Source organism: Cyanidioschyzon merolae, chromosome 17 (assembly GCF_000091205.1).
Source record: "Cyanidioschyzon merolae strain 10D DNA, chromosome 17, complete genome".
NCBI lineage: Eukaryota > Rhodophyta > Bangiophyceae > Cyanidiales > Cyanidiaceae > Cyanidioschyzon > Cyanidioschyzon merolae.
In genome coordinates, this window is record NC_010143.1 from 1,142,312 (window position 1) to 1,168,435 (window position 26,124).

General features: G+C 55.1%; 9 protein-coding genes and 2 non-coding genes across 11 annotated transcripts, besides 3 other annotated features; 5 read left to right on the plus strand and 6 right to left on the minus strand.

The window, feature by feature from the left end:
- Window positions 1-639: part of a sequence feature (repetitive element) that runs on past the window's edge.
- Window positions 156-1,963: a sequence feature (possible transcribed region).
- Window positions 1,523-2,818, plus strand: CYME_CMQ441C (probable lipoic acid synthase, mitochondrial precursor; the record flags this gene model as incomplete). Its single annotated transcript, XM_005538250.1, has 1 exon — window positions 1,523-2,818. The coding sequence occupies one exon, from the start codon at window positions 1,523-1,525 to the stop codon at window positions 2,816-2,818; it is 1,296 nt and encodes a 431-aa protein (XP_005538307.1).
- Window positions 2,819-3,824: 1,006 nt separating this feature from the next.
- On the minus strand, window positions 3,825-5,006 carry CYME_CMQ442C (similar to glycosyl transferase; the record flags this gene model as incomplete). Its single annotated transcript, XM_005538251.1, has 1 exon — window positions 3,825-5,006. One exon carries the CDS (start codon window positions 5,004-5,006, stop codon window positions 3,825-3,827), a length of 1,182 nt encoding a protein of 393 aa, XP_005538308.1.
- Window positions 5,007-7,011: 2,005 nt separating this feature from the next.
- On the minus strand, window positions 7,012-8,079 carry CYME_CMQ443C (similar to alkane 1-monooxygenase; the record flags this gene model as incomplete). The annotated part of the gene is made up of 1 exon (XM_005538252.1): window positions 7,012-8,079. One exon carries the CDS (start codon window positions 8,077-8,079, stop codon window positions 7,012-7,014), a length of 1,068 nt encoding a protein of 355 aa, XP_005538309.1.
- A 2,884-nt stretch (window positions 8,080-10,963) lies between these two features.
- Window positions 10,964-11,881, plus strand: CYME_CMQ444C (similar to zinc transporter ZupT; the record flags this gene model as incomplete). The annotated part of the gene is made up of 1 exon (XM_005538253.1): window positions 10,964-11,881. The coding sequence occupies one exon, from the start codon at window positions 10,964-10,966 to the stop codon at window positions 11,879-11,881; it is 918 nt and encodes a 305-aa protein (XP_005538310.1).
- Window positions 11,882-14,794: 2,913 nt separating this feature from the next.
- CYME_CMQ445C (60S acidic ribosomal protein P0) lies at window positions 14,795-15,766 on the minus strand (the record flags this gene model as incomplete). Its single annotated transcript, XM_005538254.1, has 1 exon — window positions 14,795-15,766. One exon carries the CDS (start codon window positions 15,764-15,766, stop codon window positions 14,795-14,797), a length of 972 nt encoding a protein of 323 aa, XP_005538311.1.
- A 334-nt stretch (window positions 15,767-16,100) lies between these two features.
- Window positions 16,101-16,675: a sequence feature (possible transcribed region).
- A 997-nt stretch (window positions 16,676-17,672) lies between these two features.
- Window positions 17,673-19,163, plus strand: CYME_CMQ447C (hypothetical protein; the record flags this gene model as incomplete). The annotated part of the gene is made up of 1 exon (XM_005538255.1): window positions 17,673-19,163. The coding sequence occupies one exon, from the start codon at window positions 17,673-17,675 to the stop codon at window positions 19,161-19,163; it is 1,491 nt and encodes a 496-aa protein (XP_005538312.1).
- On the minus strand, window positions 17,950-20,063 carry CYME_CMQ448T. The gene has a single exon (XR_002461587.1). It is a non-coding gene; the product is annotated as a hypothetical transcript (transcript).
- Window positions 19,499-21,514, plus strand: CYME_CMQ449T. Its single transcript, XR_002461588.1, has one exon. It is a non-coding gene; the product is annotated as a hypothetical transcript (transcript).
- Window positions 20,788-21,690, minus strand: CYME_CMQ450C (hypothetical protein; the record flags this gene model as incomplete). Its single annotated transcript, XM_005538256.1, has 1 exon — window positions 20,788-21,690. One exon carries the CDS (start codon window positions 21,688-21,690, stop codon window positions 20,788-20,790), a length of 903 nt encoding a protein of 300 aa, XP_005538313.1.
- On the plus strand, window positions 21,689-22,534 carry CYME_CMQ451C (hypothetical protein, conserved; the record flags this gene model as incomplete). Its single annotated transcript, XM_005538257.1, has 1 exon — window positions 21,689-22,534. One exon carries the CDS (start codon window positions 21,689-21,691, stop codon window positions 22,532-22,534), a length of 846 nt encoding a protein of 281 aa, XP_005538314.1.
- A 1,079-nt stretch (window positions 22,535-23,613) lies between these two features.
- On the minus strand, window positions 23,614-25,260 carry CYME_CMQ452C (hypothetical protein, conserved; the record flags this gene model as incomplete). Its single annotated transcript, XM_005538258.1, has 1 exon — window positions 23,614-25,260. The coding sequence occupies one exon, from the start codon at window positions 25,258-25,260 to the stop codon at window positions 23,614-23,616; it is 1,647 nt and encodes a 548-aa protein (XP_005538315.1).
- Between the last annotated feature and the right edge of the window lie 864 nt (window positions 25,261-26,124).

The following is a 26,124-nucleotide window of genomic DNA, read 5'->3' on the forward strand; positions in this document are numbered from 1 at the left end:
TCCTTTTCTTCTGGACTCGGTAATGTTTATTGTTTTTTTTTCTGGCAGCCAGCCACACTGAGCCTCCAGGATCGTCGACTTGCTTTTTCATAGCCTTCATTTTTTAGTTTTTTTGAAAAAGAACGCTCTTTGAACGCTTCTGTCATATACTGCGAAAAAACACTTTACTAGACTTGTTTGAGGTTTGAGGCACAAATGAAATGAAAAACTGCTTTTTTGTGAAACTCCAACGGAAATCCAACTTGTTCCGGTAGTACACGCTTCTGATCAGAATCGCTTTTCTCTTCAACGGCGACATGCGCGTCTTGTCAGTTGACTGCCCGATCTCCCTGATGCGCTCACCGAGCGGGATTCTTTTTTCATTGACAAGACGTTTACTTAGGCCAGCGTTCTCCGACTGTGCGCTTTTTCTTTTCTTTCTTTTTTTATTTGGTTTTCTGCGCGCGTTGAAGTATCCATCAAACACCCTACTCCCAAGTCACATTACCTAAACTTCTTCTCGGATTTTCTGGTCGTTTCATGCGTTCTATCACACACCTAATGCCTGCCCTAGTCATCCGCAATAGCGTCTTTACCTTCGGTACAGTTGCATCACGGAGACAGAACGGCGTTGCCGTACCACAGAGGGCGTCCGTTCGAACTGGGGTACGGATCATACGTGGATCGCGGCGAACGGGGTTGTGACCGGGTTCTTTGTGCGTCGCTCGAATGTGCGTTTCCTCCAATGCCCTGTAGCTGCTGGTTCAGAAGCATTCGGTTCTGGTCTTTGAATTCAGCTCCGACTTTGGATTACATGAGAGAGCGTCAATTTTCGTGTAGGTCATACCTATTTTCAGCTTTGGTGCGGACGCGTGCACGAACGTCACGCTTTCCAACGACTACATGGAGCCCCGAGCCGTTGGGAACGATCCCAACACGACGAGCTCCGCCGCTCGAGAATACATCGGAAACGATGGTGCACTGCATCCACATGGAACACGAGCCGCAGTCGAAGCGTGTCCCTGCTCTGTGCCCAAGAGTGCACTGATCTAGGGCAACTCCAATATTCAATGTACCGTTTTCAAATGCACTGCATCCACATGGAACACGAGCCGCAGTCGAAGCGTGTCCCTGCTCTGTGCCCAAGAGTGCACTGATCTAGGGCAACTCCAATATTCAATGTACCGTTTTCAAATGCACTGCAAGCGCCAGAGTACTGCAGCGCAGGTGCGACGATGGCGAACCGGACACCAAATGAAACCTTGGACGCACTTGCGCTCCAGCGGCACACACCCGTTCTATGCGAGCTGTCTACTGCGCTATTGGGAGATACAGTGCTGTTCGGGGCTCAGCAAAGTCAAGCAATCTTTTACGACCAGGAGCCGAACTGTTAGTGGCGTCTGGGCTCTAGGGGGCGAACAGTTGAACCGGCTCGAGCCGCTCGTACCAGCGAGGTCAAAGACTTGGGGGTGTCGTGGTGGACACCTCGCCCGACGAGCCGCTACCGCTTAGGTCTGGTTGCGTCGAAGCGGCACGTCCGCTGATGGAAGCACCATCGAACGTGGTTCGAGTCGGCCCCGACCGTCAGTCTGCCCAGGTAGCGCTGAGCGAAACGCTGAACGCAGAGCCTCGAGAGGCGTGCCTCGGCTTTCTCGCCCAAACCTGGCGATATCGCACAGCGACAGCTTCGAGATCCACCTGGTTCGTGTCTTCTCGATTTCGTAATGCCCTGCCACAGCCAAGCCGGACTGCACCGAATCGGGGCTTGAAGCGGCGTACTGTGCCAGTAGCGCGTGCCTCGCCAAGCGAGCGCTCTCCTGCACACGCGGACAGTGGTGGTACCGCGTACCCTCGGGTGGGAGCGCCACAACCAGCGAATCGCCCAAACTGGTTTCGAGTGCCTGCTGTTGGAGCACTCCGTCCGGACTCACGCTTTCTTCGTCTGCGGGAGAGTCTCCGAGCGAGAAAACTGTCCACAGTTTGCGAGGAGGCCCAATGCCCCAATATCGGGGAATGTTGGAACGGGGAGCACGCCACCGCTACCATCATGCTGCTCGGAGATACTTGTACTCGAGGGTGCCGATTCTGTGCTGTGAAAACTGCAGCTCGACCAGGACCACCAGATCCTGAGGAGCCCATGAATGTGGCTGCAGAGGTTGCGAGTTGGGATATTGACTACGTTGTTCTCACAAGCGTCGATCGTGATGATTTACCGGATGGGGGCGCAGCGCACTTTGCGCGCACGGTCCAGTATTTGAAGCAGTTGCGTCCACAGTCTACTAGGGTTTCTTCTGATCAGGATGCACAGCAGATGCCTCCGACGAAGCGGCCACTCTTCGTGGAGTGTCTCGTTTCCGACTTTGCCGGCAACACTGATGCCGTTCGCTGTCTGGCAACCTCTGGACTCGATGTGTATGCACATAATCTTGAGACTGTGGAGCGCTTGCAGCAATACGTTCGGGATCCGCGAGCAAACTATGCACAATCCCTCTTCGTGCTGCGGCTAGCGAAGGAGTTCAATCCGCAACTGGTGACCAAGTCATCTTTGATGCTAGGTCTCGGTGAAACGCCACAGGAAGTCCTGCAAGCTATGCGGGACTTGCGTGATCACCAAGTTGATGTTGTGACGTTTGGGCAGTACCTTCGTCCGACTCCGCATCACCTGTCCGTTGTCGAATGGATTCATCCGGACCAGTTTGCCACGTACAGAAAACTCGGGGAGGAGATGGGTTTTCTCTACGTGGCCTCAGGGCCCCTGGTGCGCAGCAGCTACCGAGCTGGTGAATACATGATGACGCGGCTCGTCGAGCAACGTCAGCAGTTCGCGACTCCGACCTGATTTGCATTCATGTCAGTAGTTTATCTGGATGACGAGCAAGCTTTGCGACTGAGGTCTATGAACGGCGTTCGCACGCTTGCAGACAATGGCAACGAGTCTGTGCTTGGCACGTTCGCGGCACAGCACATGAGCGCGAGTATGACGCACGGTTTGCGAACGAGAGTGCTTCGATTTGCGCGATTCGCTTGGAACGCCACGTTCACAACTGCTACAAGAAAACGGGGATTGCTTCTCTGGTCTCGTGCCGATACTCCAAGTGGATGTATCTGGCAAACCTAGCGACTTGCAGGCGGTGAATACTTGCTTTCGCGGGGCGCGCTACGCAAACCGCCACCAGCTCTTGAACCGAATTGCCGTGGCTCTGTATCTTTTCATGATGACGCTCTGGATGGTGTCCTTGGCGACGTGTCGTTCATATATGCAGCGTTGCCGTGTTCTCGTGAAAAGCTTCATACATTCGACACATGCGTGCATGTCGCGGGACTCGCGATGTCCAGCAATGACGCACAGGTATGCGTCGAATGAAGCACCACGCAAGGGTAATGCTGCGTTGAACGATCAATTGCTGTGCTCCATTCCCCGGGATTTATTGTCTGTGATGGGTCCTTGTACCGTTCCTGGAAATCTTGTGCCCGTGCATCGCGCTGCCGCCTGCAGAACAACAAGCGCATGCGAGTCGGCAGTGCTCCTGGGCAGACAGCAACCGTTCGTGAACGGATCTAAAACTTGGCTTTGTGCTGATATCTTTGGGGATTGCTGCTCCAAGAGGCCCGCGTGCATCGCATTCGTATCCGTCATGCACACCTGGTATGCCTGTCGATCATTCGTATCCTTCATACATGGATACTACGCGTGTACGGTACACGGGGTAGCCCGCGACTCTCGAGAAACGATCTCTCCAAAAGATCGCGAACGGTTTCATTGGAAGGACGCCAGACCTATGACGACCACGATACATCCAGTCATCTGAAACACAGGGCGTGCCTTTATGCTGTCGAAAAAAGGGTTAACCTGCGGCGCGGTCACATGTCAGATGCATGGCTACACTGGTTTGGACCTCTCTTCTCCAATCAGAGAAATGCCTTCCACGGTACTTGGCTGCAGTACGAAAGACAGCCTCACAGGTTATGCGATTGAGCACAATTGTGAACAGAAAGAGAGCCAGATCGGGCTGGCGGAGCGCCAGAAGCATTGCCAGCACTGGACGGATTGTTCGGGTGTTCCAGAAGCCGCCCCATGTGAGGATAAACCACAGCACCCGATGGAACCAGGTGTACTGCACCATCATTCGAACAGACACTGTCGGCATTTTCTGGTAAAACATATAACCCATGATACCGCGCTCCTCTTCTATTTGGACCAAGCGCGGCATATGGTTCAGCTCGAACGGCGGCTTGTAATGGAAAGCCAATGCACCATCAGCAGCCCAGGGAAGTCGAACGTGGCGAAGCCTGCCCTGTGTCGCATGGCGCAACCGCTCGCCGCACTCCAGATCTTCCCAACCGTACAGGCAAAAGTCCTCGTCGAAGCCCCCGCATTCGCGGAAGAGCGCTCTCGAGACACTCGCATTGGAGGTACAAAAAAATGCCCGAGAAGCGTCAAAAAGCGGATGGAATCGCAGTCTCCTCTCATGAGCATCGAGCGTATGGACGTGGAGAACGGGTCCAACGGCGATGCTGGGTACCTGGGGTGCAGCGGCGTGGGCGCCCCAGTGGGCCCGCAGGAAACCCGTTGCCACCATGACGTCGCTGTCGACAAAGACGAGCACCTCACCATTTGCGACGCTCACACCGTGGTTTCTAGCACGTGCAGGTCCCGAGTTACGTTCCAGTTGCAGCAGCCGTACGTGCGGATAGCGCTGCTCGACCTGCTGGGCAGTTCGTAGCCAGTCCGCCGTGCCGTCCGCACTAGCGTCGTCAATCACCAGTATTTCGTACGGAGAACCTGGGTCTTCCTGTTTTTCGAGACAGTCCAGGCAGACTTCAAGCACGGGACGCCTGTTGTACGTCGGCACGATGACCGAAAGCGAAGCGCTTACGCTGCAGCGTCGCTTCCTCTTTGCGACAGCTTGCGGCAGGCGCACGACTTGCCCCGCGGTGAACAGGCGACACGTTCCACGCTCATGGATAACAGCGCGGGATAAGGTTTGGAGTCTTCGAGACTCAGAAACGGCACAGTTTGCGTACATAAGCAGCACGACAGCGGCGTCGCTCGAAGCACGCCGCCCGAGTTGTGTACCACTTCACGTCGCAAGTTTCTGAAGCCACGGGATCGTGCCCTTTGATTCTCTCAGAGTTGACGTCTCACTTCGGACTCGTGCCTTTGGCGGAGCCCGCTTCCACCGGCACAGACGATAAGCCTCTCTCTGAAAAGCGTTTGTTGTGACGGTTCCTTACGGAAGCGATGATACCAGTGTTCGCTGCTGGCGTTGCGCTTGTCGATCCGGCATCGGCCGGGCAAGAGGCGTTCAAGTCACGTGTGCAGCGGCGTTCACAGACGCTCGACATACGAGCCTTCCACGTGTATGTGCTTTCGCCTCCTTGAGGAATGGTACCCGACTATATGAGCAAATGGGAAATCGGCAGATGTCCTGTTCAGGCTTTTGTCCAGAAACGTCAAGGCTTGGAAATGTAGGGGTGTCCGTTTTCTTGGCTTCATGCCCTGAAATATGGGCGCTACACTCTTGTTGGACGCAAATCGAACGGGCGCAGTTCGTGAACTCGGGCGTACAGACATACAATGCAGGTCTCTTCCAACTGAGGTGACCATAGGCATTTGCGGGCTTTATCTGCGACTGCTACCTGTTACTGGGCCTTATCACTGGTGTTCATGAACCCGTTCTCGTCGATAACTTCACCTCCGTTCTGAGCAGACCATGAATGTTGATGACAACTTCAGCGTTCCGAGTTCGCTTTTTCCGGCTGTTGTGGACGTCTTCTACGCAAAAGACGCAAGCCGCAATCTACGCATTGCTTCCCATTTTCATCTTCTATGGATGCAGCATCGTTGTGCCTTGCAAAGTTGTAACCTTTGACTGGGGTCGGGTGTTCCTGTATGTCTTCCACACCTCAGCCTGTTCCGATAGTCACCCTTGGCGCGTGCACGCTTGCTTCATTGCTTGGTACCAGCTCCTGACAGATACAGAGGGCTCTCCTCGATGCCTTGCTCTGTTTCCGCGCCTGGTGCCGTACCCTTCGATCACGGGCTTCTTCTGGACGATCCGTTCGGCATGTACGGTGCCAGCTGCATGTGCAAGCCGAGGATGCTTCATTCGATGAAGGTTTCACGGAACCCGATAATGTCCTCGATGAAACAACCACCAGTAGGGAATTTCAGATTAGAGAAGACATAGGGAAATTTCGATCAGTTTTCGTCTTTTTCAGACAAAGCTGACGTGTGCATGCCGCCCGAGGCAATCGTTATGATGTTTGCATTCCGAGTCCAGGACCCTTTCCATGGACACAAAAGACGAAAGAGGCCCTGGGAGCGTATCCCGTGAGAGGCAGCATACTGTTGTGGAGTGCCATTCGGTCGATGGCTGCCAATAGACAAGGATTTGTGTCTGAATAGAATCGATGACTTAAGGTGGCAAGTTCATTGCACTGTTATGCATGAACTCGTGTGGCATTCTTCATGGGGCGGCATCGAATATTCTTCTCCTCGTCTATTAAGAAGCGCTACTCGCTGCGCTCAAGAGTTGCTTTACAACGGAAAGACCCGAAACTTGAAGAATGCGTGATTATAAAAGTTGTGCATCAAAGAAAACGCTCGAAATACACTTGCAGACCGTTGAGGGCAATATCTCGTAATAATCTGTGACGAGTTCATGCGACGGAAAGGTGCAGGTTTTAAGCTCAGCTCCTCAATCTCGTGATCAGAGCGCGCACATCATGGAACATTTACAAACTTCTCTGTCCAAGAGAGTTCTCGGAAAAATCATTGTCATGGGCATCGGGATTGCTGTCGTGACCTGGGACCCGCTCAAAGCCCTCCATAGTCGGTGTCTGCAAACCCGAAGCCGCGCATCGACAAATCCCAACTTGTGCCACAGCCGTATTTGCCAAGTCACATCTATGCGTTTGTGGCGATGACCAGCTCCACATTCGCCCGTGTCTCCCGCTCGAATAAAGCAGATGCCGAGGCGCTGCACTTGCCACGCCAGTAGCGCGAGCATTCATCCGTTAGCATCGACGTCATGATCGTGGTATCGAAGCTGTTGCTGTTCTGATACGCTTGGCGCGAGGATCCATGACAGCCATCCAGAGCGGGGGCACCAGCGCCAGAAGCATCATCGCCGGAAGTCCCGCCGGGTGCTGCGGCCATTCCTCTGGTCGGTTTTCCAGCCGGGAGTACCAGCGTGCAGCATGTAAATGGTGATCACTGTGATACTCAAGCTTGAAAAGGAGGCAGCCACTGAGCCAGTGGTGATTATTCCACGAGTGTTGGGCAGTGACCGGCTCCTCAGGCGACATGCGTTGTAATCCATAATGCTCGACATAGTTCACGAGCTCTAGCTGGAAAACCCCGAATGCGGAACCAATCAGATAAACCATTAAACCATGGACGTACCTCGATCGTCGGCTAGTTTCGATCATGGTTTCAGTTGCTGGCCACGGTAGTGTACACGCAAAAGCGAATAGCTGAAGAATGAAACCATACGCCAGCGTGTCCAGCAAAATGCGCTCACGCGCATCGGGCCAGGTCCGTGGAGACATCACAACTCCCCGAACTGCTCGAGGCAGGAAGCGGTAGAACGACTCCCCAGGTCGTGCGGTGGCTGGATCATGCGCAAGTCCTACATTCTTATGATGCCCACGGTTATGCTCTACGGCGTACGGCCCATACCCGGCCATAATCAGCAGACATCGCGCTAACAAACGGTACATGACGTGCATCTTGTGGTTCAGTTCGTGTGCGACATTGATACCGAGAGCCATGACAATGCCCAGTGAGAGCGCCCAAAGGAACGTCTGCAACGGTGCCCAGGCTGGGCTGATCCTCGCTACCCGCCAGCTTAGCAGTAGAATTACGAGCGTTTGCACAGGGAGCCACAGAGTAAGTGGTAGGCGGAATAGTGCAGTTTCCGCTGAGGGTTTCCATGAGTTGCGCTCTGGCAAGTCAAGCAACGGTACCAGCACGTAAACGGTGAATGGCAAGAACCACGGCCAGTTGCGCCAAATAGCCCAAGCTTCCAGTCCAGCAAGCAGGTAAATCGCCCAAAACCTCCACCAAGGTGCGCGCAATACGCTCATAAGTTCCATGCAGTTGGGAATCTTCGCAAACGTGGATGATGATGATGATGATGACGACGACGAGGATGCTTTGTCACACTATATACACTGTGGCGTCGTGCTCTGTTGCCACGCGATGAGCAGAACCGATTTTCCCACACCGAGCTCGTCGTCGTCGCCCTTCGCAGTGTTGCTAAGCGTTCTATCCAAGACGACGGCGTATCCCAGCTTTGCTAGCGAGAACACACACACACCAGACAGACAGACAGACAGACAGACAAGTCGCCTTGAACAAAACGTCTAGAATTTGCGGGAGATTGCGAGACGCCCGGCGTGAGGCGCACCCGCTGCCTCCAGTGCGCCGAGTACCCCGACGTGAACTGGAGCACCGCGTGTATCTCACGCAAGAAGCGATGCAGCCAGCGTCTATGCTCATGACGAAGCGCTTTCGGAGCACTTGGCAAAGCATCGACAGCAGGATCATGAAACATATCAGGGCAAGCGCTCGTAGAAACGGACTTGTCGTACAGGATACGAGTCTTCCGAGGCACAGGCCAGGGCACCGCGCATCCCGCTATCGCCAGAGTGTGCTCGAGACAGCGCCCTGGATACCATGGCAATATCGCTGGAGCCTCAAGTCGACTTTGCTATCCAGAATCGTTATCTGGAGCGTGTAGTCATCCGATGAATGCGTACAAAATGGATGAAATGTCTCCGGGTCTGTCCATTCAGCGTCTGTGATCCTCCATGCCGTCGCCCACATGAGGTGACGAAGACGCTGAGTCAGCAGGGGCGGCACGCTCGCCATTGCTGCGAGATGTCTCGCACAAAAGCCGCGATGATGGAAGCGTTGCGAGCATATCCAGCGCTAGTCGGTATGCATACGAGCGAAGCGAACGCCAGCTGCAGCTGGGCGTCAGGGATTTGCCTCATCTACCGAGCGTCTCTTGCAGGGCGGAGCACTTGTTGTGGCCCAGGAATGGGCACTGATCGCAAGGGTGACGCGGTTCATGTTCCGCATGCCCGGCAAGTTCTACGCACCGTGACACAGATATATGGGGAAGCGCTTGCGGGATCCACCATTCGCCTGGCTAGTCTGCCGACGAGCGACACCAGCGTTTCGGTTATCGATTACGGTTGCTGACACTCCGGACGCGCGGGGATCAGGTACGAGTCGTTGATGCTGCACCATAAAAGTGCGTACGACACCAGTATGTGATTCGTGGAGCGTCCAGTCTGCATGGTTCTCTCCAGCGACATGCTTCCTTGCGTCTGCGTACTTGTCACAGTGCATACGATTGCCCGTGACGGAATGCTATCGGCCCCGAGGATGCTCCAAGCCCGTGTCCGATGAACACGGAGCACTGAATTGCAGATTCTGTTCTTGGGATTCGATTTCTTTCCGAATTTTATGATGTACATCTTTGACATTCAAAGTGCAGCAATACCGGCTGACGGACCCTCGTGTGGATTCAGGATTCTTGGACATCTGTTGGGCGTGACGCTTTCAACGTTTTGTCTGCCACTGGAACTCGTCACGTCATTGGAATCAAGATGATTCGGTGCGCTTCCGAACCAGAATTTCAAAAAAACACGTACTCGAATCCGATTCGCAAGTCGAAAGCGTCCACTATTCGCCTGTTCATACCTATGGCAAGCTCAAATCACGCCTACTTCAAGTTTTCGATCTTTCGATGTCAACACAGCTCGTGGACGCTGCAATGCATATCGCTGGATTGATGGGGAAAGAAACTTGACGTTGCTCCTTGACGATTTGTTCACAAGCGCAAGCCGAGAATTCACTGAACTTTTCACGTCATATCATTGATTCCGTTCCAACGCAAAAGCTTCCGCTCTTTGCGTCGATCGACGAAGCGGTGCTTGACATCAGCATGATACCTCTAAGGGAATATGCGTTTACGGGGGCTCCTGTCCCTTCTGTTTGCAGGAAACAAGGTCGTGGACGCGGACATGCGTCGCAGCCACGATCACTCCCATTCGAGCGTTCACCGGTGCGTTGCGCGAAGTCAGTGTAGACGGATTGGAATTTCTGAACCTCTGCAGCGTGGAGCTTGCTTTTGTACTCGTTCGATCCTGGATAACATTGCGTTCCACAAATCCTGTCTCGTATGCAACAACGTGCGCTTGTGCATGTACTCTACCGAGTACTCGTAGCAGGAATCGCGTGGGAGAAGCCCCCGTATCGTTAGGATCGGCACCCGGCGCTCATACGGAGGCGAGTATCCAGGGAAACTGTCAGTATCCGTCAAGGATGTGTACCGAGCGATGAATCAGGCGTTCAAGATCTGCAGTGCAGCCTACGGAGAACGAGGTGTTGTAGTCTTCTGAGAACACCTAACCATACGCAAGTGTCACAGCTTCGAAACGGCACATCGAGGCTGTGTGCAAACTCGAAGTTGAACACAGCCAGCGATGCGTCAATCGCAACCTGTGCCTATGCATGAAATTCTCGGACAATAGCCGGAAGCAGAGAAATCGAAACCTTAACGCTTCCACCAATCTGCTTTTACAGCTGGCAACAGAGCTGGTGGAAAAGAAGACACCGGCGTCATTAAAGCCAGAGACGAGCGAGATGGAGAAGAAGCATTCGCAGAAACAAACCCACAAAGAGCACTATTCATAACTGGAACATGAGCCCCAGACGTTACTGCCCCAAGTCCGAGTACTCGAACGAGTCCCGGTTGATACTGGCACAGGTGCGAAATGCGCTCGAACGCCGAGCTTCACCGGAAGCGCAGCTTTCGCGCAGCTGCGGCTGCAACACTGACAACCTCGTAGCTCCTCCACTGGACTGGTTAGTAGCAGCTTCGGGAACGGGAGCGAGTGCTTTGCGCTACTTCCTTGTGTGTGTGTATGATCTCCGAGGCCTACCAAGACACCAGGGTCTGAAAACATGCACTCGAACTTAATCGTTGCGGTGGCACTCTCGACTGCAGCTGGTCTATCGACTGCGCTTGGAGGCCTTGCGGTCGTTCTGCTACCGGGCGCGAAGAGTGCTTCGGGTGAGCACAGGCTGGGGCGTTGGCAGGGCACCACTGCGGGGTTTATGGTTGGCCTCAGTTTCTTTGATCTGCTGCCGGAAGTATATCGAGCCCGGAATCAACTGCCACTGCCTTCGTCGGTGCTATGTTTTGTGCTCGGTGCACTGGTGTTTGCGCTGCTGGAGCGGCTGGTTCCAGAGCCTTTCACGGAAACAGAGGCGAGCTTGGCCGCCCCGGACGGCATCGGTATTCGCTCGTATTCATCAGCTGAAACGCCGAGTGCGAGGCGTGGACCGTCCTGTGCGCCAAGTTTGAAAGCAGGCTTCAACGCCGAGCGCCACCGCCAAGGCACCAGAGCTGTGGCACTTCGCTCGGCGCTGCTGACGACGCTGAGCCTCGCGCTGCACAATCTCCCGGAAGGCATGGCTGTTGCGGCCTCAGCATTGAGCGGAGGACTCCGGTTGGGGTTGCCTCTGGCTATCGGTATTGCCCTGCATAACGCACCGGAGGGATGTGCGATAGCGGCGCCTGTGTACGCTGCCACGAACTCGCGCATCCAGGCCGTAACCTGGGCGTTGATCGCAGGCCTCGTAGAGCCACTGGGCGTCTTCTTCTTGATATGGTTCCGGCTTAACCGCAGGGCTTTGACGGGACTGTTGGCAGGAGTCGCTGGCATCATGACCATGCTGTCCTGTACCGAGCTGCTGCCCCAAGCGCTCCGTATGAATGAGCAGCGGCCTGGCGTCGTATTCAGTGAATTCGCTTTCGGCATGCTCCTGATGCTTGGTCTGCTTTCCGTGGTCCGATGGTCATTTGGTGTCGAACTGTGAAGACGGTGTCTGCGAGAGCACTGTAGAAGCTCACACTGGCACGTTTTGGCCGGAGCTCTCCAGACGATAACAGAGAGCATTGCTCCGAGGGAAGCACCTATGTGCGTCTCGATATGCGGCGTCCATCCAAGGCCGCAGTCTTCAGATTCTCAAGCGCTCCTGAGTTGCCTTACGAGGAAGCGAAATACTGGCACTTCTATCGTTGGTGTTTGCGAAGACCAGCGGCGGCACGAAACTTCCAAATGATTGTGACGCGATACAGAAGGCGAAGCTCGGTAATCCCTCGATCTATGAAGACGAAGTGTGCTGCGTTAGCATGGAGCGCATGGTGTTCCCAGAGTCCGATAAGACAACTTCCTGGATTTTTTTCTGATCTGAATGACACTGCGTCTCAGGGTAGTAGCTGGTGTCGTGCTTTCGATGTCATCCATTGCGTCTTGTACCTAAAGCGCGCTGTGAAAGCGCTAACACACAATTGATGCTTCTGGCGGTAACGTGCCTGGTGGAATTGCTGTGAAGGCTTCCCCTGGAAAACATATCCGCGGGGAAAATCTTCCGAGTGGTGAGATGCAGGACTCCATTTGGCATCACGTAGCTTCTTACTCGAAAAAGCCGCATCGAGTTTCACGGGACTCGACGCAGCTCAATAAGCGACTCTACATTTGAGGAGCGGACGCAAGACTTCCAGCTGTCTACATTTCCATGGGACTTTTCGATCAAACCTTTGTGCGTCGATGCAGCCAATGCACGGGACAGAAGACGTCATTCAGCCTGATGAAAAGGTCAGCGTGTTGCACATACGGGTGCCAGCATACTTCGATGCGTGGCTGCACCACCTCTTCCACAGAAACGTCTAGATCGCTGGCGCCAACGAGCGTTAGACACAGCTCACAAACCAAAACAATATGCGGGTCAATCTTGGGCGCTTCACGAAGTGCACCTCATGGGCGCCGTATTTTCTATTTACTGCCCCGAACAAGTGGGGATTGATGGAACGCGTTCCTGAACCTGGTGATGCAAGGAAATGGCGAGTTGATGGTAGCCGAAGACGACAACATGGTGGCGAGTTCGAAAGCGATACCCCAACGAGATCGGGAGTCGCCTTGGATCGTCGATGCTGACCGTGCATCGCTCGGCCTTGGAGCTGAGAAGCTCTCATTCAAAAGATGGTGAGATCGTGATGCTTCGCTTCCGGGAATCTTGCGTCAATGCGTTCTGTGAAACAGAAACCGCCGCCCCAGAGCAAAAGCAGACGCGCTCTTCGAATCCGCGCGTCATCACGCTCCTCGAGCATCCATTCGATCCAGTTCTCATGTGTCAGATCAAGTCCGACGATATCGCCGTAGACACTTCTGTGCTCCACGGGGTAGTGCTGCTCGGCTTCCTCAGTGAGCTTCAGTTGATCTCTGCGAGCGAGTACGATGCAGTCAACCAACGTGAGGAGTAGTATCGGTTGTTGCCGTTCAGGGTTTCACGTTTACACGCGGGAAATCGAAAGCAGTCCACGGGTACGATGCGGCCCGCTGGCATATCCATCGAGATGCACTTTGTGAAACCTAGGTCCGAGTCAAGCGGCAAGACTCATTTGCATCTATGCGACATAAAAGAATTGGAAGACCTTGTAGCGGGGCGTGGATCTCGGATTCAAATGCGTTATGGCCTTCGCCATTCCGCCAAATCAGGAGAACGGAGCCAAAGACCTGGACTGAAACTAGACGATGATGCTGCACAGCTTTTTTTCGTCGACAATGATCGAGACTTGGATATGCTGGACACCAGGACGCCCACCTCGATGCGCTGAACGCCGAATCGAGTCCAGGGTGATGCCCAAGAAGCTGCATTCGGAGCGTGCATGAGCATCCCAAATGGATCACGCGGACGGCATCTTTATTTTCTTGGAAGGAATACATGGGAGTGCGCTGGCGTCGCCAACGTTTTCAATTGCACGGAGGAAACAAGCGTACGTTCGCCAACTTGTCCCATGAACTGGAAAAGGGACTAGCAAACATGCCGCATCGTCTTGGGTTCGCCGCTGACGCTGGACGTATTGTGTTGCGCACGGGCTGCATACCTGCATCTTCGTTAGAGCATCCATCAAGTCCAGAAATCGATTCTGTTGGATTTTCGTGAATGCGTTCAGGACGAGGTACACGCATCACAAACGCAGGTACACGCGGACACACTCAGAGAAGTAGAGCATGAAACAGAGCTGAATGCACGAGATGGTGTCCGGTACGCTGCCCGAACGTCGGCTGGCGAGGCAATCGAGGCTGTGCAGTTCGCCACGACATGAGTCTAACAGCGACAGCGCGCACAAGAAGTTCGCATGCACCGACCCTTGAACACCTCGATGAAGACCCGTCAATGTGCACTGCCTCGGGAGCGTCCGACCGCTGGATGTCGAGCGAACTTGCCAATGAATCGTTTCGTACGCAGCATGGGCGTTAATCAAGTCCCGTCAATGTGCACTGCCTCGGGAGCGCCCGGCCGCTGGATGTCGAGCGAACTTGCCAATGAATCGTTTCGTACGCAGTATGGGCGTTATGCTGAAAAACCTGAGACGTCCAACAAAGAAAAATCACCGGCCAGGAACGCGGACATTGGATTCCCCCGCCTGGAGACCAAGGCACTGGTACGGTACAATCAGCGATCCAGTAAAGCTATGGTGCCGTATACCTAGCGTGGAAACGATTTTACTGCGCAGCTGGTATACGATAATGGTGTCCCATTATGCGAAGCTGCCGCTTCCGAGTTACGAAAGCCAGTAGCAGCTACGACGCTGGGAAATGGATCCATTCTCTGGAAGCGTGCTGTCGCCCGCGTTCTCGATTCGGATTTGATGACAGAACATCGTTCGCAGCGGAGCGCGCTTTGCTTGTCAACGCTGGCGCGTGACTTTTACGACGACCAAGTTTAGTCGAATAGACCAAAGCCGAGATCCTCATCGGACTCCTCTGCCGCCTCCTTCGTTTCGGCCGCTCCGGACGCGGCGGCAGTGTCCTCGGCAGATGCCGTGCCAGCTGCCCCAGCTGCACCAATACTAGCGGCGGCGACCAATTCCTCCAGTTTGCTCGGATCTGAAAGGAGCTCTCGCAGCGATCGCGACTGCGGCATGTCGTAGTCGGCGGCGATACTCGCCGCAACGAGGTCCTTGGCGGCGCGCACCAGCAAGTGGGGAACAGCCGGCGCGGTCAGGTAGCCTGTTGCGAGTGAAATCGCCGCTATGGTGTCGACAGCTTCTCGGACTTTGTTCCGCAGATCGTCCGGAGTTATGTCGAGAACCGAGGGTTCATACATCGCGCCTTCTTCATAAATTTGTCGAATCTTCATGCCGTAGGTGAACGGCTCGATGCCCATTCTTTGTAACAGAGCAACTGCTGACGCACTAACCCGCTCATTCTGCTTGATCACTTGCACGTCCGACACAATGCAGATCGAGCCGCGCTCTATCTTCGTTGGAATCGAAAGAGCCTGGAAGAATGAGGTCATGTCTGGGGGCATACCTGTCGGCCCGGCAGGCACGAACACATCGCACTGAGCAATCTGACCCGCCTTCGCAGGCGCTGGCACCTTGTTTCTTAGGATGCAGTCTCGAACTTCACGAAGGTCACCACGAGTGAAAACAAAGCTGACATTCCCTCGTAACGCATGGAGCACTTTCTCGAGTGCAGGCTTCCGACTGACCCGATCTTTCAGCGTTTTCCGAATCACAGTGTTCTTGCCGCATAAGATGACGGAGTCGAGTGCTCGAAGCTCTCGACGGGCGTCTTGAAGTTGCTTCGATCCAACGTTGTCGATCTCAACGACTAGAATTTTGTCGTAGGTATCGAAGAGTTGCCCGGCTTTTACGATGTAGGCCCCTTTGCGTTCCTGTTTCGAAGGCATTGCACGCCTCGGAGTAAGGCTAGGACGCGGTTATCTGAACTTGTCACCGTATTCGATAAACGCTCACGCAGAGTGCCGCCCTCGTGAGTAACGAAGAAAGCCGCCAAGGCAGAAGCGAGCGCCACAGGCTACGCGTGGGTCTACAGCGTCCCCGAATGAGCGGGGTGGTGTGTGGGCCGCAGCGACGTGCGACGTCGCGCCGTCCAGCCGAACAAAGTCTACAATCATTGTATATAATGGGAAGGAAAGGACATGAGCACCGAAAGCGCAGAGCTGTGCGCGATCGCTGTGACGCGAGCGCGCCGATCTGTCGACAGTCGTTCAGCTCGGGTCTGTTTCAGCCCTGCTGCGTGATATCGAATGCTTTTTCGCAGTGTATAGCCGGAGATCGAAATCACGTTGCAGTGAACCACATACAATGTAGGCATCTCGCGTATAGGACATATTCTTTACTGAAGATCGCAACGAGGATTGCATTCCTCGTTCGGGTCAGTTATATCGCTGTACTCAGGTGACTGAGGAACAATGAAAGACCGCCATCAAAGCGCTCCGCGCCGAAAACCGGTGTTGTCAAAGACTGCCTGCGGCCAGTTGTAGAGAACGACACGTTTATCTTCTTGCGGAAAGCAGAAGCGACGACAGTCGTCACCGTGGGCGTCTCTGTTGCTCAACAGCCTATTCGTGTGGTCCAGAATACACTGGGTACAGTCCCAATGTAAGTTCAGGTTCATTCACAGCCATTTTCCACCGAAATAGCGACGACTACGTTGCTGGAACGTCGCGGCCTGTATGACGCACAGGGATTTCGGTTTGTTTTTTTAGTCGATGAGACTTTCCTCGGATGAGACTGTCAGAGCGTATGTAGAAATTCACGGAGAGCGAGCCTGTAGTATATAGCATGGAACTCGGAGAGAACGAAGACATTATCTGTTCCAGCTGCAGTGGATTTATATGGCGGCCTCAGCTTCGCTGATAGGAAAGACTCATCGAACAGCACCAACCACATCGTCGAATCATTGAAGACTTTTTCCAGACGTCTGGCGATGTCCTTCTATAGGATGACATTGTATTTCACCATCCGGCTTGCGTTCGAGCTTTCGCCGATTCTACCTGGATAGAGCTGCTTTTTGAATCCTCCGTAATCTCTATGGACTGACCCCATCGAAGAAGTGTTTTGAATCGGAAAACGTAAAGATCACTCCACTGGGCGATTCGCTGGAGTGTTCAGGACACGGCGACACACCGGGCTACATTACGTCTTTGTTGCGCAAGTGCTTGCCCCTCCGGAAAAGTCCTCATCCCGGGGCATACAGAAGTGTGTTTCTTTTGATGAACTAAGAAATCTGAGGGCTGAGCTGAGGCGTGCGCGTCAGAGGGTCGAGATGGAAAAGTGCCAGCGCAGCTCTGAGGACATAGAAAAATACGGAGCGCTGACGAGGGACCAAATTGAAAACAGGGCGCAAGTTTGAGAGCTATTCGCATGAGTGTATACAACCAACGGCGGCAAGAAACGCAAAAAGTTCGTGATCCGAGACTTTAACGCTGCTATGAATACCAGGAGATGTGCGGTACTAAAAACGAGACCCGCGGAAATGACGCGAGCCAACTCCGTGGGAGAACCTCGCAAGGTCGAACTCTACGCGGAGAAGTCGAAACCTGTCGCAGGGGGCCAGTCCAAAAACGCCGGGATGCACCTGCGAATCGATATTCATTTACCCTGCACACTCGTGAAAACGTTTTGTCAGTTTGCGCGCGCACTCGTTCATGGGTATACGCTGATGCGCGCGGATGCGATCACGCTCGCGATGCGCCTCTGAGGCAGCCTCTGCACTGAATTGTCGGTTGAATCCGTCGACACGCTCTGAAATACGCCGAAAATGCTCTCCTAACCGCGAATCTGAAGCTTATGAGCAGCCATAGTGCAAAGAGCTTTGATGTGACTGGGTCCAAGTGGGTCCATGTGCGGGGCGTGAGGTCGGGTCGGCGGCTTGAAGCGTCCGAGTGCAGCGTTCCAACTGATTCTGCGTCGTCACGGGCTCGTAACGTACGAAAGCAAAGACAGCGTGCTGGTTATGTGGATCTCGAGACGTCTCCGTTGACACCAGCAGCTTCAGGTTCCAGACGGCAGACGGTTGCTGCTTGTGGCAGTTCTCGGCGGTATCGCCGTTTTATGAACGAATTGTACTTGCGCTTGAGTGCGGTTCATTATGGGAGTGTCGGAGGCCTCGGCACTGAGGCCTTGGATTCACCGCTGGATACCTGGGAAGTTGGCGTTGAGCGGCCTCCAACGGAAGCGGCGTGGTTGCACGAATTCTGGACAGATATGCGCGAGCGACACGCCGAGTCTCCCCAGATGGAACGGGTACTTCGAGGAATGGGCGACGCATGGCATTTTTGGGAACCGTTTCGTGAATGCACCGAAGAAGAGGAGAGAATCTTGCTGGACGCCTTGTCTTCGATTCGGAAGAGCGTATCCGCACGCCATCGCTCGGGTGAAGCGCGCACCCCCGAGCCCCCTATCCCGGGCAGCAGGCAGCATCGCACCGCCAGATCGAATGCGCTCGAGTCGCAGATGAAGGCGTTGCATCTTGGGAATCAACGCGACAATTCGAATGACATCGTTTGCGAGGTGGAATCTGAAGAAGAAAACTTTGCTGCGGGCATAGCCGGGCACCATCCACATGCGCGGGTTGAAGCAGCAGAGCATGTATTCCCGTTGGACGAGGATTGCCAAGTTGATCCCGCACCACCCACGTCGCAGCTCGAGATAGCGGACGCAAATGAGGTATCCAGATTGATCTTGGCATTCTTTCGTCTCAGTTACGCCACACGAGAGCTTCTGCGCCGCTATTCCAACGATCTCTGGTTGCTCATAGCCCACCATGAATCCATTTTACACGAGCATGGCCTTGTACCGCACCTGAACCAAAACCACCTTCAGTGGCTCTTGTCTCCGGGTCGCTGTCCACGGTTGTCGAACTCACAGGGTCCAGCAACGGGCCTGCGGCCGACACGGTACGCAGCTTCGGTCCATGGGCTAGCTGATCCGGGGCCAGACTCGCGAACGTTGACCCTTGAGGCGTCATCACGTCTCCATCGGCGCATCCTGATGGCACTAGCCGCGTATCATTGTCTCGACTGCGAGCCTGTCCAGCAGTCGAGTTCCAATCTGGCAGATGTGTCCTCTGGTGCTGTGTCCCAGACAGAGACGCACACCAAAAGCAGACTCCGTCTCGCTTTGAACCAGCATCGTGCTGCCTCTGTGACCGTTCCCCTGGCGCACATTGTCTACCAGCTCAAGTTCTGTGACGCGAGCGTTGACCGGGCAGTGCGGCGTTGCGTAGAGGCACGAGTGTCTGACGTTTCGGCGCTTCCGCAGACGGCGGTGGGTCAGTAAGAAGATCCGCGACGAATTCGCACCAATTCAAAGCGTACAATTCAACTTGCACGCATTCGGGCAGCTAGCTAAAGGACAAGTTGCGTGCTTGAGGGCCCGCCTCGTGGATCAGCGGTTTCCATTCGAGGCGCACCCCGTACTGCTGTTTATCCGTGGAAGCGCTCTTGTCCACCAAATCGAGTGGCTATCAGGTTTCCCTCCTACCCGGATCCTTGCTGTCTTTCACTGACCTGCAACGTCCGTGCTTAGGCAAGGAACAGCAGCCCGCGCGAACCCCCAGCAAATCAACACGAGCGCACCTGAACGTGGACACTGCTCTGTACCAGTCGCTGTCCACGGTGGAAGCACGAGAGGCCGCCCCCAGCTGCTCATCTGGATACCCAGTGCTACCAAACTGCAGTGCAGGTGCTGGGGCACACACAAAAAGTCTGTCAGCCTCGACACGCCAACAGAGACGCGAAACCGAAGCCGGAAAGTGTGCAAGGTGCCCGTGTGGCACACCTGGCAAGGCGCAAGGACAACGCCGCCTAAGCGTTTCGAGAACACCACTTCCTAGTTGTTTTTTCAACAAGCGTACCAGCACGGGGTTTGCTTGCACATCAACAACTCGTCCGGGGTTACCCGCCCCAGCGAGACCTCCAAACCGCTGTCGCCGTTGCCGTGACCCAACCTCCCAAGGCGCACCGGCTGCTCCACTGCGTTGACAACACCGACTCGTCGCTTTGCAAGCGAGTCGTCGCGCACGCTGCGGGTCAGGTGCAACACGACGTATTGACCCCGGCTTTTTTCTCATTGTTTTCCTGCTTCAACCAAGTGACCGGGTCACTGCAAAGCATGACGAATAGGGGCGGTTGGACGGCGAAGGGCTCACAAACAGAAGCACTACGCAGTACGAGAAACGACCACAACAACGACAACGAGCAGCGTCGGGCGCGCGAAACCTCTCCTTCCAGCGCTGGGACTGGTCAGACCGTGCCGGTTTTTCAGAGCGCACTCGTTGAGCAGCTCATGCGCCAACGCTGGACAGAGGTGCTCGCACTCTGGCAACGGCAGAGGCAACAGGCAGAGCGACAGGAAGTGGTCGTTTACAGCGACGCAACACCGGCGTGGAAACAGGCCTCCAAGTCGTTGACGCGGCCACGCTTCCCGGACCTGGTGCAGCAAGGGCTCCAACGTCAGCAGCAAAGCGTCAAGTCACTGGAAGCGGCAGCGTCGCTGACGCCTTGACGCGCTGCGGACTGCGTTCGACGACGGTGCTCGTAAAGCGGCTAGTCGACAACGATGACGACACTGGGCAACCGCTGAGGCGACTCGGATACCTAGCGCCTTTCGCGCTGTAGCACTGACCATGTGTCTGCTTGGAGCGATACCGCTTTGAAGGGAATCGTCTGCTCGTTGAAGTACGCTTCAAACTGGGCTCGGATCGTGAATGTTCCTTGTCCCGGAGAATCCTCGCTGTCGATGCTAAGCAGCGGTGCCTCGTCTCTGCTGTAGCGGTTGCTGTGTTTCAGCGACGGTCTGCGTCTCTCGTGCATGGTATGCGATAGCTCTCGCTGTCCATCCGTTGCAACAGTGCCGCGGGTCTACGACTACTGCTGCTACTGCTGCAGATGATATGCTCATCTCATGCATCCTTCCTGTTCCGTAGATGCCAATCTATGGCGAAAATGCAGCGAGCGAGCTGCTGCACCGCTAGACTGCCGCAAGCGTAGATCGCTCCAATCCACAGTGGAATATGACACCAAACTTCAGGATGAGCGTAGTGGTACAGATGGAGCCCATCAATGAGCCAGAGTTCGACGAATGGACCCAGCATCGCGGTGCTTATCATGACGCCAAACTCCGCAGCAGTGGAGCTCTCCAGTACCCAGCACTGAACTGGAAGCAAGCTCGATAGTACGAGGGCGATCATAGCCGTACCCAAGTGTCCGCTGCCGTCTAAATAAGCGCTCAGCCAGTACTGAAAGGTAAATAGCGCCACGCCAGCTGCTGTTCGCACGACGAGTTCTGGGCGAAACGGAGTCTGGCGGGACTGGAGTCCCAGACGCGCCAGCATCGACCCAGCCACGCCAAAGAGAATCGGTGTCCACCAGGTAAAGCCGACGGCGGTCTGAAAGCCGACGTGAACGTTCCAGTTCACTTTGTGGTACTGGAGTGTACCGTAGGTCGTATGAAACGCATCCAACAGCGGTCCATATACGGTGCTCAAGAGCGCTGTCAGAAGCACTGCACGATTGGCTGCACTGCCAGTCTCACAGGGTAGAGAAGGCTCAGTGATCAGGGGTGTTCTGAGTCTGAAACTTTTAAAAAACGTTGCATGTCGATGCTCATCGCTGCAACAGCGCACCAAAGGTACTGTACATCGAACGCTATGTCTCCGAGGCCAGCGCTTGCCCAGGCCTGACCACAGACAAGCCCCGACGCGTCTCTTTCGGGGGCGAAGCGCTGGCTCTGGTCGACAGACGCAGTCTACTACGAACAGCAGCGTCTCTGGAACTGAGCCTGCAAGCCGGTGCGCGGTGTACATGAACTCCCGAGCCGCAGACCAGCTTGAACTAGACGGTTTGCCCGGAACACCCCCAGACTTTTATCGAGAGCGACAGAGGTCGCGCGTTGAGCGGTACCAGTCGCCGGCCGGTGCCCCGCTGCAGTGTTCGGTGCAGGTGCAGACTACGCAAGAGCACCCGCTTTGGACGTCACACGTGTGGAGCGGGGCTCGCGCTCTTGCCGACACCTTGTGTTGGCAGCCCGAGCTGATCGCGGGTAAGACCGTATGTGAACTCGGTGCAGGAGCTGGCCTGGTCTCGATTGTAGCGTTTCTAGCGGGTGCGGATCAGGTTGTCGCGACCGACTACCCGGATCCGGAAATACTCAACAGCCTAGAAAGCAATATCCGAGAGCATACGGCGAATAGCTGCAGTTCTGAAACAGTCAAAAGAGCCAGCCCAAAGGTCGTACCATATCGCTGGGGCGATTCGCCCGATTCTCTTCAACGATGTACTGGCTTGCAGCGTTTCCAAGTCGTATTGCTAGCGGACCTGCTGAGCTTTCATCAGGCGCACGATGCACTCTTACGTAGCGTGAAGATGCTCTTAGCGCTGCCGGCCAATGATCCCACCGCCGTCGCACTGGTGACATTCACTCACCATCGCCCGCACCTTGCGGAGCGCGATCTTGCTTTTTTTCGCCTTGTGAACGCAGACGGAGCACTCATCGCTGAACCGTGGCTGTCACCGCTGCAGATGGATCCGATGTTCCCGGACGATCCCGGGGATGTCTGCATCAGGGGTCAGGTGCACCGCTGGCGCCTGCGCTGGCGCTCTGCGGCGAGCGCATCTGCTAATATCCCTGCTCATGCACGGAATGAGTGACCTCGAGAAGCGCTATGCTGTATGCATTCGACACGCAAGCTTCTACGGCTACTCGTGTTGATGAGTGACCTCGAGAAGCGCTATGCTGTATGCATTCGACGCGCAAGCTACTACGGCTACTCGTGTTGATGAGTGACCTCGAGAAGCGCTATGCTGTATGCATTCGACACGCAAGCTTCTACGGCTACTCGTGTTGATGAGTGACCTCGAGAAGCGCTATGCTGTATGCATTCGACACGCAAGCTTCTACGGCTATTCGTGTTGCTGTTGTTGCTGATCCTATTGTTGTGATAACGGTGGCGACGACGGACGCCTTTGGCTACGGATCATCACGCTGCGGGCGATGCTGGCAACGAGTCCGCGTGTATCCACAGCCCGCATCGTAGAGGCGTGGATACATCTCGCACGCGACTTTCTGAGAATTCCATGTCGAGTTTACAGTGTGCCTGCCCCGATTATGTGTCGCTACCGCTGTGCCAATGCCGCTTCGATCGGAGACGTCGCGTGACTGGTCAGTGACCAAAAAACGAGCAAGAATCGACTGCGGCAGTTGCGTTACCGAGTGACTACGGGATCGGCGGTGAGGAGCGCCGAATCGCCACCGAGGATGACAGCAACAGCTTGGTTCATAGGCAGAGCGCATCGTCCAACACCTGACTTCACAATGTTGGCGTGTTTCCGGTAGAATACAGCGCGCATCCACGTTGAAGTCGCGAGGCATTGCACGGTCCCTGTGCACCATTTTAGAAAACGGACGCGAATTGCGTGTGTGTGCGTGTTCATGGTCCATGAAAATCGCAGCCTGCAACAGTAGTGCACAGAATTTTCAACGACCTTTACGTCCAGTTTGGGGCCAAAATGGCTTTCGTATTGATGAGGGCGCGCCTTGGTCACTGTTCCGGCATCATTCTCTACTGCTGCTGCTGCTCCTGCTGCTGCTGCTGCTGCTGCTGCTGCTAGGAATGACGCCCATGGATACATTGCAGATCCGCCGATACCCGCCAGCGCCTCGACAAGTCTTGCTTCATGTACTCAATCCCAATAAAACCGGTTCTCATCGGATTGCCTGAATTCAGACCCTAGTCCACGGTGGATTTCTCGGGATCCCGCGGTAGCGTCTGTTCGGTAGGCACGGACTCGAAACCGGCGCTCGTTCGATTCCGGCTCGTCGAACTTGCCTGATGTTCATTCCGGTCGCGATGGATATCGTCGGAGGCTTGCTTCTGTTTGTCTGCACGATCTGGGGCCTCGTTCGGCTGCTGGGGTTTCGATGGCATTGGCGACCGCCGCGCAGGTACCGTGCGTACATATCGCCAGGCTCTGGGGTCGTCTTCGTCGTCCTCCTCTAGATCGAGGTCATCGCCTGGAAACGTCCCCAAATCACCACCACTGCCAGCGTCGTTATCGTTATCGTCACTGAACCACGGTTTCTCTTGGGCATCGTCGTTGTCGTCGTCGTCGCCAATGAAGCGCTCCCGTGGTGCGCGCCCTGACCGTCGGACTTTGCTTGGCTTTCGTTTTGCGGGACGACGACGCTGCCCGTGCCTATACGAGCGCTCGCCGTCGAAATCGTCGCTGTCTTCATCGTCAGTATCGAACCTGTCGTAGTCATCATCGTCGGCATCATCGCGAAACCGGCGACGCGCAAATGCCTCGACCGCTGCCTCATCCACGGGTATAGGCGTCCTGCGCATAACCGACGTTCGTTGCTGTTGTTGCTGCTGTTGAGCCTGCGGCTCCAGCGCTGCATCGAAGAGCTCCAGGAAAAATTCCTTGTTCACAAACGGGTAATCACCAATCCAAACGAAATCATCGTCCTCGATGACGCCATCGTCTACCGAACCCGTTTCATCGTAGAGGTCACGAAGCTCGTCGCTGACGTCGGCAACCTCCAAGTCCGGTGGTATGAACGAGCGCGCCTCGCTCGACGACGTCAGCCGCTGAACGCGAATACAAGCATCGGAGACGCCGCCAACTCGCCGAAAGTCTGGCACATCGCTCGCAACGAGCATGCAAACATCCAGACCAGGCGAGAGAACCCGGTGTTCGCGGCTTCGAAACGGTCCAGAAATCGTGATACGACGACCGCTGGGATCGGCTGCAACCACATTAATTCTCTTCTGGACGACCTCCCGAAAACGGGTCCGACGGGAGCTCGGTATGCGCTCACGGTGCAGGACGGCCTCTGTAACGTACACTTCCCGAACAGTGCCACAGAATAGGCCAATGTAGGGGAAGCGGCGCAGCGCAAGGTTGCGTCGAGAGGCCAGGAATGCAGGCTCCAAAACCCAGTAGAAAAAGAATACCGCGTTCAGCAAAGAAGTGAGCAGATGGTTAAACAGAACGTTCGACAGCACCGACGTGACCAGGAGACCTCCAGCGGAGATCGCCAAACGGTTCAGCAAACGGTCTGGGGTTCCCCAGTAGTACGAGACCTGTTCCAGTGTCGCCCAGGCCGGCAGCGCGTCCACGGTGGCCTCCTCTGTCAGCGGCCGTATCGCACAAGTCCACGGTCGACGAGTCGCTCGCTCCACTGGACACACACGAACACGGGAAAGCGCCTTCACCGAACCTAGTCCCTGGAAGCGACTCCAGCTGACTGATGCGCTTCGCCGACATGAAGCACGAAACGCTGGCTCCCGTCTTCCGCAGTACAGGAAGGTTGGCTGAAACGCTACACCACGGTTGAGCGCCCGTCCAGAATGAACTTGATTCAGCAAACTCATGCTGCCCACGCACCGATTCGTTAGAGAAATCAGCTTAAAAAATAAAGACTCGCTCTGTAGACAAGTCGTTTACCGTCAGTACTGGCGTCGGTTCGCCCTCTGGTGCTCGCGTTCCTGCCAAAAGGCAGTAGCAGTTGTAGCAGCTGTAGAAGTATCAGTAGCAGCTGCAGTACCAGTGCCTCTTTACGACAGCGGGTGGCGGCGCGAGGGGCGCTGCGCGATCGCCAGATACGACGCCACGGCGGTAGATAGGTGGTAGATAGGTGGTAGGCAGGTGGTAGATAGGTGGTAGGCAGGTAGTAGATAGGTGATAGGCAGGTTGTAGACAGTTGGTAGACAGTTGGTAGATAGGTGATAGGCAGTTGGTAGACAGTTGGTAGATAGGTGATAGGCAGTTGGTAGGCAGGCAGCGTACCGTGCTCGGAGGCTCGTTGACGCTGCGGTGCTGTTGCATGATGCTGAAGGACGCTCGGTGTGGTTTTTTGTATGGTTGCACACGAGGAGCCTTGCCTGGGTATTGACCAGCGTCCAGTTTCTGATTGCGCTCTGGTTATCGATATCCAGGTGTGTGTGTGCGTGTGCGTTTATGATGCTGCACCAGAGCTTCGATCGCCATGACTTTTCCATCGCATCAGATTTCGTGGTCATGTCGCTGGTTTGGCGATGCTCTACGTATGCGGTACGCGTTCGAGATCGTGTCTATGGCGTCAGAGCGTGGGTGTAGCTCGGCGAAAGAAGGACGTTGACTTGACTGGATCGTAGCACGGTGCATAGGCTGGCAGGATTCGCCGCCCGACGCTCGTGTCCGGGGTGCGCACGACCTGACCGCTCTTGCGTCATGGGAAGCGGGGGTATCTCCGATCA